General features: G+C 45.1%; 1 protein-coding gene across 1 annotated transcript in view; it reads left to right on the top strand.

Annotated features, from left to right (window-relative positions):
* The first annotated feature begins 3247 nt into the window (after positions 1-3247).
* Positions 3248-13159, top strand: part of SUCLG2 (succinate-CoA ligase GDP-forming subunit beta) — a 252262-nt gene continuing 242350 nt past the window's right edge. Inside the window, exon 1 of the mRNA XM_072720499.1 lies at positions 3248-3383. Coding sequence (XP_072576600.1) covers positions 3300-3383 — 84 coding nt within the window. The 5' untranslated portion in view covers positions 3248-3299. The remainder of the gene's footprint in view (positions 3384-13159) is intronic.

Genomic DNA, 13159 nt, shown 5'->3' on the forward strand with positions numbered 1-13159 from the left:
GTATTAAGTGACTGAAATGGGGAGTGTTTGTCCACTGGTTCCCATGTCATGGTCTGGGATGCCCCATGGGGGGGGGGGGTGTTAACACTTTTACACTGCCAGGTTTGCAATGGAATGCTTCAGAAGCAGACAGAATAGGTGGAAAGTATCCCACCGGGGTCCTGCAGGAGGCAACAGAGAAGCCCCAAACAGCCCAGAGCAGAAAGTGAGAGATCTGTGGTGCAGCCTAGGGAAGGTGCCATCAGGTTTCACCTGCAGGACCCTGGGCACCACAGCAACAGCTAGAGTGAACATGGAGCTGGGGTGGGCGGGGTGCGGGGCAGGGGGCACAGCCAGGACCTAAGGAAAACATGCCTGACACAACTATAATGCCATTGCCACAGCTAATCAGATTCATTCGAATGCCTTGAGATCATCTACTACTCAGTCGAAAATCTGATCCTCCCAATTGACCCAAAGAGCTCTTTTTAGAGTTGCTTTGATCTCATTAGAATCCAAACAATCATCACAAATTGTGTCCTTAGTTAAGGTTATGTTCTTAAATCTCTTTTACTCTAGAACAATCCTCCTTCACCTTTTCAAATATGATTGATTTACACCCAAAAATCCCATAGCTGGTGTCCTAAGACAGTTCCACATTTTGGTTTTCCCTCATTAGAGAGTCAGATCATGTTATATCTCTATCCCCAGTATTCCTGTAAATGATCATAAATTCCACAGTGTTTATTAAACTCAAATAACTTTAATGGCAAGAAAACATTGTAGGCGATGCCATGTGCTTCAAAGTGCATTCCATCTGAAGACTCAAGCAGTAGAATCAATGGTGGGTCTCCAACAGATATGTCTATATCAAAATGTCAGAACTTGTGAATATTAGTTTGTACAAAGTGGCAAAAGATGTGGTGAATTTAAGGACCTGAGGAAGAACTTACCCTAGATTACCTGGGTGGACTCTAAATGCAAGCATACTTGCAAATATGTATATTTAGAGAGGCAGAGGGGGTTTGGGGACAGCCTCACAGAATCTAGTGAAGTTGGAGCAGAGATTGGAGTGATGTGGCCCGGGAACCTGAGGCCAGCATCCAGAAGCTGAAAGAGGCATGGAATGGATTGTCTCCTAGAGTCCCTAGAATGGAGTGCAGCTTTGCTGGGTTTCAGACTTCTAGCCTCAAGAATACTAAAATGCTAAGTCTTAGGGATGTAGGGATTTAACAGCCTGATCTCCTCATTGCCAAGTCTCACACAAACTCTCCTTTGAATAGTTCTGCTCACTCATGAATGTGGCCTGCATTAATTATTATTTAAGGATAATAGAATGGTGATTTCTGGACTCCTCTCTCTTTTGCTCTTTATTAAGAGTTCTTTATAAAGATGGACTTCTCATTATCATCTTGGGTTCTTTTCTTATTTGAAAATGGAACTCATGCAGGAAACACTAAAGGTAAATATTTCATCCCCTCTCCCCTCCTTTTTATTTTTATTTATTTATTTTTATTTTTAAAGATTTATTTATTTTTATTCATGATAGACATAGAAAGAGAGAGACAGAGACACAGGCAGAGGGAGAAGCAGGCTCCATGCCAGGAGCCCGATGCGGGACCTGATCCTGGGACTCCAGGATCGTGCCCTGGGCCAAAGGCAGGTGCTGAACCGCTGAGCCACCCAGGAATCCTCCCCTCCTTTTTAAAATTTTTATTTATTTGACAGAAAGAGTGTGTGAGAGGGAGCAAAAGCAGGGGGGTTGCACAGAGGGAGAGGGCAAAGCAGACTCCCTGCTGTGCAGGGAGCAGGATTTGGGGCTTGATCCCAGGACCTTGAGCACATGTTCTAAGCTGAAGGCAAATGCTTAACCCACTGAACCACCCAGCACCCCACATTCCCCCTTTTTATTTTTAGTGATTTTATTTATTTACTTGATAGAGAGAGAGGCAGAGAGAGCTAGCGTAAAGTAAACAGAAGGGCAGAGGGAGAAGTGGCTCCCTGCCAAACAGGGGGTGGGATGGGGCCTGAGTGGAAGGCTGAGCCTCAACTGTCAGAGCTACCCAGGAGCCCCACATTCCTCCCTTTTAACTGCTATACTCCCAAGTAAGCAATTGTCCATGACGGTACTTTTAAAACTATTTTTATGACTTTATATTTTTAAGAACAGCTTTAGGTTCACAGCAGAATTCAGCAGAAGGTACAGAGATTTCCCTTCTCACTTTCCCTTCCCTGCAACTCAAATACCGAGCCTCCGTGCTGGTCAGTAGCCTCCCCCAGAGCGGTGGTATATTTGTTACAACGGACACATGAATACATTGTGTGTCGTAGTTGTACACGGACACATCCTTATCACTGAAAGCCTTTAGTTCATATTACGAATTCCCTCCAGGTGTCGTTATATTCTATGGGTTTGGATGAACACGTGCTGACATGCATCCACCATCATCATATCATAAAGTGCACTTTCACTGCCCTAAAAGTCCTCTTTGCTTTGCCTATTCATGATAGGCAGCTTAGGTCCTCATTTGCGGGGCAGCTGGGTCGGCTCAGCGGTTGAGCACCTTGCCTTCCACTCATGGGTCCTGGGATCGAGTCCTGCATCAGGTTCCCTGCAGGGCGGGGAGGGGGGCGCTGCTTCTCCCTCTGCCTGTGTCTCTGCCCTTCCCTGTATGTCCCTCAGGAATAAACAAATAAAATCTTAAAAGAAAAAAAAATCCTTATTTGCCTCATTGCTACTAGTTAACCTCTCCTACTAGACTCTGACCTCTCGGAGAGCAAAAAAAAAAAAAAAAAAACAACCAAAAAACAAAAAGCAAAACAATCCCACCAACCCGTCAACCTCCTTCACTGTGTCATCAGTAGCGCCTGCCACAGGGAAGGCGCACCCCCGACGTGCTTTTTTACTAAATTCTCAACATCGGGGATCCCTGGGTGGCGCAGCGGTTTAGCGCCTGCCTTTGGCCCAGGGCGCGATCCTGGAGACCCAGGATCGAATCCCACGTCGGGCTCCCGGTGCATGGAGCCTGCTTCTCCCTCTGCCTGTGTCTCTGCCTCTCTCTCTCTCTGTGTGTGACTATCATAAAAAAAAAAAAAAAAAAAAAAAAGTTTAAAAAAAATAAATTCTCAACATCCTGGAGAGATCCGCCCCCCCCTCCCCCGCGCAGGAAGGTAGAGGCAGGGAAGTCACGTGCGCGGGTCTTTATCCTCGGATCACAAAGGGGGCGTGGCCGCGGGCGGGGGCGTGGTCGCGGGCGCTGGGGGGCGTGGCGTAGGGGCGCGGGGGCGGGGCCGCGGGGGCGCGGGGCTTCCTGTCTAAGATGGCGTCCCCCGTAGCAGCGCGAGCACGGACACTTCTGAGGGAGCTGGTGCTGCGGCCCCCGCTGCTGGCGGCCCGGTGGCAGGTGAGCGCGCCCCGCGGCAGGCGCCCCGCAGCCGTCCTCCCCGCCGCCTCTGCCTCCGCCTGCGTCCCGGCGGCGCGGGCGCTGCAGCACCTGGCTGCGCCCGGGCGCTCTGCCGACTGCCCCAGCGCCGCCCGGCCCCCCGCCGAGGCCGGTGCCCCGGTGCCCCGGCTCTGCCCAGGGCGCTGGCACGGCAGCTGGCGGGGCGCGGCGCGTCGAGAAGTCCTGGGGCCTCGGGCGCGTTGGAGCCTCGAGGGTCTAGCATCCGCGTGGCCGGCTCTGCCCGGGAGACGCCTCGCCCCCGGGGCGCGCGGGTTAGACCACGTGACGAGCAGGCCCGCCCCAGCCCGGCTGGGCTCAGTAGCTCGCCTCCCCCGGCAGCTCTCCCCAGGGTGGCCGCTTTTTCAGACTTGAGGGCGCTTCAGTGGGTCGGACGGGCTGAGGGAGGAAAGTGGGAAACGCGCCGCCCTGTAGCAGGGAGCTGGGCTTCCCCTCTCAGAGGCGGCTGAGCAGAGCCCTGCACATCCCCTCCCCCCCACTTCCTCCCCGATTGCAGGCCTCGGCTGGATGGATGCTCAGTACCTGTTGGAACTTGCCTTCCGCTGGATCTCACCTTCTGCGGGATGGCAAGAGTATTCAGAAGGCTTTTGGGGAGTTTTGAGTTGGCGTTGACTCTTGGAGAAGTCACTCAATTGCCCAGTTTCTGGTTCTCCGTAAATAATCTCTTTCCCCTTTTATTTTTAAGATTTTTATTTATTTATTCATGATAGACCTAGAGAGAGGCAGAGACACAGGCAGAGGGAGGAGCAGGCTCCATGCAGGGAGCCCGATGCGGGACTCCATCCCGGGACTCCAGGATCATGCCTTGGGGCGAAGGCAGGCGCTATTCTGTATTTTTTTGTAGGAACTGGAGATTGATGCTAGTAACAGATTTTATTTTATTTATTTATTTTTTTAAAGATTTTATTTATTCATGAGAGACACACACACAGAGAGGTAGAGACACAGGCAGAGGGAGAAGCAGGCTTCATGCAGCGAGTCCCATGTGGGACTCCATCCCAGGACTCTAGGATCAGGATCACGCCCTGGGCCAAAAGCAGGTGCTAAACCGCTGAGCCACCCAGGGATCCCTCTCTTTCCCCTGTTAAAGAAAGGGCAGTGTGGGGCTCAGCCACACACAGCAGCGTCCTTGTTCGTTTTCCCATTTTTGATTTATGAGAGGCAAATTATCACTCATGCAATTTATTTATTTGTTTTACTTATAAGATGTTACTTATTTATTCATGAGAGACCCAGAGAGAGAGAGAGAGAGGCAGAGACACAGAAGGAGAAGCAGGCTCCATGCAGGGAGCCCGACATGGGACTCGATCCCGGGACACCAGAATGACGCCCTGGGCTGAAGGCAGGTGCTATTCTGTAGTTTTGTATAAACTGAAGATTGATGCTAGTAACAGATTTTATTTTATTTTGTTAAAGATTTTATTTATTTATTCATGAGAGACACATAGAGGGAGAGAGGCAGAGACACAGGCAGAGGGAGAAGCAGGCTCCCTGCAGGGAGCCTCACGTGGGACTCGATCCCGGGACACCAGAATGACGCCCTGGGCTGAAGGCAGGCGCTATTCTGTAGTTTTGTATAAACTGGAGATTGATGCTAGTAACAGATTTTATTTTATTTTGTTAAAGATTTTATTTATTTATTCATGAGAGGCACAGAGAGAGAGAGGCAGAGACACAGGCAGAGGGAGAAGCAGGCTCCCTGTAGGGAGCCCCACGTGGGACTCGATTCCGGGACTCCAGGATCACACCCTGAGCCAAAGGCGGATACTCAACTGCTGAACCACCCAAGCTCCCCACTCATGCAAATTTGACCAGGATATGTATAGTGTAGTTTTTAGAAAAAAATGAAAAGATAGCTACTAATGATTTTTTGAGTTACTCTAAGCTTTGGCTAATTATAACATATGTAAGGTTTCCCACCCCCCCCCTTCTCTTTTCATTTCCTGACTTCTCATTTCTCTGTTTTTGTTAATGTAAATTTAAAAGGTGCTAATACGTATTACTGTAATATCCCTAATAGGCACTTGACAGTATGGTGGGATAGCGAAAAGGAATGGCAGTTTTGTCTAATTAAAATCACTAATAACTATTGTAATCGAGTAAGGAGAATACCTCCAGGTGATCAAGTCCTATTCATTATTTAAGTGTTACAAAAAACAAGAACTGTGGTGCTAACTATGAGTGTAGACTTGAATTGATGAGAAACACGGGGCCCGGGGCAGTGAAAACTCAAGCAAAGCAAGTAGTTGTGCAGAGAAACCCAAGCATTTAGCTGAGGTGTGGCTGGGCTTTCTGCCTAACCAAGAGATGAGAGCCTGGACGCCACACTCTAGAGAATCTGGTTGGGGACAGATAGCCTTGGTTTGGCAAGAAAACTAGGTGAAAGGATCAGTTACGTCACTCCATCTAGGAGCCCTGATTTACGTTACTTGTGGTTGACCTGTTATCCTGGAAACACAAGATTTCAAAGATGAGAAGTTTTTTGTTAGAGATAAGTAGATAGTGTCCAGGACACTCTTGCAAGCTTGGCACTAGCAAGCATCTAGTCCAACTAGCTCATTTCACAGGTGGAGACCTCGAGGCCTTAAGAAGTTCAATACTTGTTCAAGGTTATAAAGAGAGTTTGTGGCAGAGCCGATTCCAGAGTAGTTTGCTTCTATTACACGAGGCTGTTTGGTGAGTGTAGACTTCCTCATGAAAATGTGTTATGTCACTATTTAGAGGTTAGTCTGCATGCCAAGTAGCAACTATATCACATCCAAGTCCTCGAAATACTGACACACTTTTATTATTTCTTTATAAACATCTTAGAATTGACAATAGTAGGTGAGCATTGCTCATGACTTGTAAGGAACTTTTCAATTCTTGGATACTTCTTAGTATTTGCTCCATCTGAGTCTCTTGATATTGTGCCTACATATTCCCCTGGCAGTGCCAAACATTACAATTGAACATGACCCTCCCTTTTCCCCACAAAACTTAAGAATCCTTAGTGTCTCAGGAATTTCCTGTCATTCTTGACTCAGACCTACTTTGTCCTGGACCTTGTGCAAATCTGTTTGGTGTATGGAGGTGAAAGGTCCAGTTTCTGCTTAAAGAAGTAACTCTAATCACTCACAAAGGTACCCCTAAAATGATACTTTACCCCCCCCCCCATAGTTAAGTAGTTAAATTTAACATTTGACACCTATTCCTGAGGTATAATGTCATTGAAATTTTTTATTTACTCTGCTCTTAGCTTTAGTGTTTTGACTTAGGATTGATGTTATATTTTTAGAGGGCCCCCTTTAGCCATTTCTTGTTTTACATATATTTTTTATTCAGCCTGTACCTAGGACAGGGCTGCTCTAAGTGCTCTAGAACCCACTGCTCTGGGGTTCATGAACAAAGCAGGCAGAGTATATGACCACATCATACTTTATTTTCACGGGGGTGGGAAAAGGCTAGACTGTACATACATAAATAATAAGATGGGTTCAGCCAAGGACAAAGGCTATAAAGAGAATAAAACAGGATCATGGGATGGAGAATGAATAGCTTAGCCAAGAAGGGGAGTGTAGATTAGATGGTCAAGGCAAACCCAATTTGACAAAGTGGGTTTTGGTTTTTTTTTGTTTTTTGTTTTTTGGTTTTGTTTTGGCCTAATTTTTTTTATTGCAGTATAACACATGTACTAAAAATGTACATATTCTAAATGAACAGCTTGATGAATTCTCACAAACTGAGCATGCCCAGCTCACCAGATTCAGATCAAAACTATTTTGCAGTATACTCAGAGGGGCCCCTGGTGTTCCTACCTATTGCTACCTCCACCCTGGAAAGGGTAAACAGTCTCCAGACTTACACTACCATTCCATGGTTTTGTTCCTTTTTGTACTTTATGTAAAAAGTGGAATTATACAATGTGTACCTGCATTCTGAATATTATGAGATCCCGGAGGTAACTTTTTGACTTTTTGACAGCTAAGTGACCTGAGTATTGACAAGTACCCAGCCAGGTGAAACTCTGAGGAAGAGTATGTTAGGCAGAGAAAAGAGCAAGTGCAAGGGCCTTGAGGTGGGAGTGAGCTCAGTGTGTTCAAGTAGTTAAAGAGGGAAAGTGATAGTACTAATAGTCTGAGGTAGGCAGGGGCCAGATCATCTGGGGATTTGCAGTATCTAATAGCTTTTTTTTTTCCCCCTCTAATAGGAGCTTTTAAGAGCCTAGACTGGTTAAGTGACTTGCCCAAAGTTACCTAGTTTGTAAGAAATGGTTGGATCTGAACCTCAATCCTGGCTGCTAAAGAAAGACAAGGTATTTAAGATGGTATACTCCTTATTATAGACCTAGGCTGGCCTTGAAACTTTTAGAAGGAATCTTCCATGAATTCACACTCCAGTAAGTGTGACCTTCTTTACATCTCTTCTTTACATCTTTACACCTTGCCTGCCCCACCCCCAGAGATTCGGTCATTGTCTTAATTTTGCCTTTTTTCTTTTTTTTTTTTATAGCATTTATCAAGCTCCCACTCTCTTCTGATCCATTTCCTTGTTCCCTGTCTGCACCTCCCCTGGACACAGCAAGTTCCAGGAGGATAAAGAAGGTGTCTGTCCTATTATTGCATAGTGAGCCCTCGTAACTCCTGAAGATCTAACCATTGTTAGGGATCTTTTCACAGATAAAGGCCATGTTGCCATGTCCAAATAGCCAGGGGAAGAGGGTGCTGCGTTAACATGGCAGTGTAATGTAGCAAGGCATGGCCACAGTAGGCACAGATTTGAGCCCATTCCATTGGTCACGTCTTAGGGGAAATCTTGGTTGAGGGGACAGAGTTTAAATAGTTAATGATAGTTCTAAACATGGTATTGTTGCCTTTTTGTGTATATTCCCTCTCCTAACAGCAGGGCGAAGTTCATGGAGTTGCTCTGTTTTAAGAGAAGCAGAGACACTGTGAGAAACACTGCCTGTCCGATCCCCAGCTATAGAATTGTTGTGTGGTTCTCTGTGAAGCTCAGAGCTTCTGTCTAGGAACTGAGAGAGGAACACATTACTGTTGGAGGAATCTGCTTGAACCTGTGCCCCTGTTGTTGTATACTTCAAAATGGGTGGCTCCAGTTGATTTTCTCCTCTTTCAGGATGTAGTTGGAGAAAGATGGATGCATGGCTTTTAGAAGTGGAGGACTACAGGTTCTGTGCAAGTCCTTATCAGCTAAATGAGTCTGTATTGGAAGTTGTGACTTACATATATGTGCCTTCTTGCCTAAAAGAATAAGGATTTAAAAAATTACATTTAAAAAATTTTTTCAATTGAACACCAATAAAAATTAATTAAAAAAATTTTTTTTTCAAGATGAAGTACAGTTGCAATTTCTACCGTTAGGAAAGGAAATCTATCTCAGATAATTTAGATGCTAAACTATTGACCTTCAGTGTAGGGAAAGCCCTTTAAGTGTTCCAAATTGGTTTTGTTTACTGTAAATGAAACTTATCTTTTTACCGGCAAGTGATGGAGTGCACAGACCCAGAGTCGTGAAAATTTTGCTGCCCCTGTATCCTAGCCCAGTTCTGCAGGCACAATGCCCAGAAAGTCACTGAAATAGTATCTCATAATTTGGGGAGAAAGAGAAATTATATAACTAGCCTGAGATCACTTGTCCTTCACTTCTCTTTACTACTCAACGTGGAATTGTCACTTGATTTATCGCTTTCTGTTACTCGATGGAAATGTTTTGCCTGAAGAACTGGAGAGATTTGTACACATTTGAGCAAATGGTAAAATCAATATACTAATGAAATTTTGGGAAATAATACTCAAGTTAGTCTGGTGAAGAAGATGGAAGTGGGGAGGCATTTCAGGTGTAGTGGGCTGCAAGCAAAGGCAGAGGGCAGAGAGAATGCGGGAAGATTAGAGGACTCATTGCCACCGGTTTGGTGTAGAGAAGAGAGAGGCAGGTGAGTAAACGAAGGGGAGGGTAATCTTTTAGGAAAAGGAGGAAGGAGGATGAGTGGTACAAGGCCTGGAACTCAGCACACATAGAACTCTGTAACTAAAAACAAAGCAAATATTGTTCATTTAGTTCATTTTCTGAGCATTAGTCTGTGCCCAGTGTTATTTGGTGTAAGCTCCCTGAAGGTGGAAACTATATTGATTCAGCTCTTCAGTGTAAATCCACTACTTAAGAGAGTGCTGGGCATAGAGATGCACTTCATTAATGAATGCTGTATGGCTGAGTGAATGCAAAAAGACGATTCAGGGGGTTCTCCTCGGGGCCTCATCATTTGGTGGCAAAATTGGCATTTAAACCAATGATTATACCAGGACATTGTGAGTGCTGCAGTAGAGCTGTGTTGTTGGTCTTCTAAGACACTGCTTGTTCATGCTTTGGGGTACCTGCTGTGCCCTCCCCCTGAAACACTGTTTTCTCTGATCTCAGACTGTGTTCCCTTCCTTCATTCACCTCTCCAACTCAATGTTAAATCTCCAGACAGGGCTTTTTATTTTATTTTATCTGATTCTCCCTCTCCCCGGGGATTATTCTCTGCTCCTTCCTTGCTTTATTTAGTAGTTTATAACACTTTACCTGATGATTTACTCCGTGTTGTTTGTGTATTTATTTATGGTCTGTCTTCCTCTCTCGGCTACAAATAAAAGATTGTAAGCTCTGTGAGGCCCGAGATTTTCTTACACACCACTGTTTCCCCAGCTGGCCTGACTAGGTGTAAGTTAGTAAGCTTTTGTGGTCTCAGTGAGAGGGTGGGGACAGAATAGCCAGAGGCAGGGAAAGTAACAGGTTGAGCAGTGATAATTGAGGCAAGAGAGGAAGGAAGGGGCTGTGGAAAGTCTATTTGTGAAAGGGTTTTCATAATAGGACTCTTCATTCTGCATGTGTGAGAGACCTGTGCGGAGGGATCTCTACACATTATTTCTTTAACCCTTGCAAAATTACTGCAGAGTAGATTGTACTGTCTTCGTGATACATATAAGGGAACAGTCATAAAGGAGTCACAGAGTCACTTAAACCACAGTGCCAGAGAGTCACCTGCCTCATGCTGACAAACCACATAGGCTGTTAAAACATTAAACTGTATTGCTAAAGGATCCTGTTTGGGCAGAACCATCCAGTTATGCTGATTGCTTACATTTATTTCCCCATCTCTTTGCCCCGAGTGGCAGGCACCTTTGGTCGTTTGGGCTTGTGCTGACTCAGGTGTACCAAACAGTGCTGCACTGTCGTCTTCTCCAGGCTCTTACCTCTCCTCCCCTGGCTTCAGAGTCTGGGAAACAGTAACAGAGGAGCAAAGGGTATGAGTTCTGTGTTCAGATAGAACTGAATAGATAGACCTAGAAATCCTGGGTCTGCCAGGTTCTCGCTTTGCAAATTATTGAACTTGGCTGAAACTCTGTTGTTCTCTGCAAAGGGATAATTCTCATAGATAGTTACAAAGAGTATGTTTGACATTGTAGTGATATAGTTGTTGGCTCACAATGATTATTTCTCTTACAGTGAATTTGAAGCTAAATTTACCTTCATTTTTTTTTTTTTTAACCTTTATTAAGCTAGAGACATTTTCCATTTTCGGATCTGGTAAACTTGTATTGTTTGCTGCCACCTCAGGGTTAGGCACTGGCTTGGTGTTTCCATATGTTTTATTTCACTTAATCCATGCAACAATCACGTGAGATAGAGATGATTATCTGGGGAACTTGAAGCTCAGAGAATCCAAAGCCAGCTTCCTGCGCCCCAGGTTGTTCATTATTGCACGATGGCATGAAGTGAAGGTCTGTAGAGGCCCAAGGTGGGGAAGGTCACATGGGGAGCTCAGTTGCACCATCCTGGATGTGGCTTATTCCTGAAATGTTTGCACATCTTGGTGCTGACTTAGTAGTGATGGCTTCCGGACCTGATGTGCGTCAAAGATTTGATGTGGGAGGACACTTAAAGAATAGACCGTAGGCAAAACATATACCAAAGAACAACTAGCACATGTCCTTCGCTGTCTGCCCAAGTGCAGAGCACTGCTGTAAGGTTTCAGGAATGCTGGAGAAGTTGTGAAATTGCGTTGCCTTTGCAGGCTGGGCTTTGGGGAATGCTAATGGAGGATGGAGTTTCCTGGTATTTTAGGTTCAGACTTTGGTCAGTCTGCTGATGTCATGGCCAGCTTTTGCCTCTTTCTAGAGATAGTTCCAAAAGTAAAGCACTTTAAGCACCAGTCATGAAGGCATAAGTTTCTAATGTTTAGCTTTAGAATTTATTTTTATTTTAAAAGATTGGAGTGGTTTGGTGTAATGTATAAATCAATCCTGGAGACATCGTAAAGCATTAGGAGTAGGTCTGTGTAAGTGTGGGACCTGTGAGTGTGGGTGGGATGTGGATCTGTCGTTTCTTTTCTCTACTTCTCCATGTGCTTGATCCATTTCCATTTGGGAGTGTGGGTTGTGCCCAGGGTTGTGACTCATGGGCACTGAGGAGTTTCAGGAGGGATTTTGAGCTGTCTTGTGGATTTTGAGGTGGGAGAGAAGTCAGAGATGAGGCTGGAAACCTAAGCCTCAGGCACCATTCTGCTGATTCTGGTGAGTCTGGTAGTAGAGTTAAGGTTTGTTCTTGAGGGCAATGGGGAATCATTGAAGAGTTAGATAGTGAAGCGACAGGGTCAGTTTTATGCTTTAGAGTACCCTTTCTGCAAATAAGATGAAGAGGGTTTGAGAAATCCAAGCATGGAGATCATTGGGGGACTGTTGCACTGATTCAGTGCCATTAGTAATTATGTCAGGAGACAATACATAAATCAGGACTGGGATCAGACTGCCTGAGTCTAAGTCTTGCCTTCAACATTGATTATTTTTGTGACCTGTAACAATTACACATTTTTTAAAGATTTTATTTATTCATTTGAGAGAGGGAGGGGAAGAGGAAGAGGGAGAGAAAGAATCTCAAGCAGATTCAGCTCTGAGTGTGGAACCCAATATTTCACAACTCTGAGATCATGACCTGAGCTGAAATCAAGAGATGGATGCTTGCCCGACTCCACCACCCAGGTGCCCCGACAATTACATATTTTATTATAAGATTAACTTTTTCATGTTTCAGTATTTCTGAAAATTGAACTTTTTTGCACACTTGTGATTGACAGATTTCTTTTTTTTCTTCCAGTGGTACATAAAATAGGAGAAGATGAGCACTTGAATCAAAATTAGCTTGACTGCATAATTTATTGTTTATTGCCAAATTGAGATACTTGAGAGTGAATGTGAGCCTTGTGAGTAATTCACTAGGGCAGCAGGTGTAACGGAAACGAAGACTGTTTCTGGAAAACCTCAAGTGAATTGGACTAAATGTCGGTAATGGGGATAGGACAGAAAGATTGGCATTATTAGGGCAATAGACTGGGCAGGAGCCACGGTTTCCAAGCTGGGTCCCCATTGCTGGCTTCTTATCCTGTGCTGAAAGCAAAAAAGGTGATAAGAGGCTGTTTACCATCCCAGAGTGGAGAGGGTGTGAGGACCCACTCTAGTTAAAAAATATCTCGCTTATCTCTGCTTCTAGAACCATGTACTTTGTCCTTATGCCCAAGTGTTCCCTGGACACCTTGTTATGGTCTCAGAAAAGGAACATGCAAATAAAACAGAAATAGAAAACCTCATAAATCTGCCCACTTTACTGGGCACAGGTTTCTAAACCTGAACACAGTGACAGTGACAGGCTTTTCCAAGTCCCAGGCCTTTTCTGATATTAAGGAC

Source organism: Vulpes vulpes, chromosome 9 (genome assembly GCF_048418805.1).
Source record: "Vulpes vulpes isolate BD-2025 chromosome 9, VulVul3, whole genome shotgun sequence".
NCBI lineage: Eukaryota > Metazoa > Chordata > Mammalia > Carnivora > Canidae > Vulpes > Vulpes vulpes.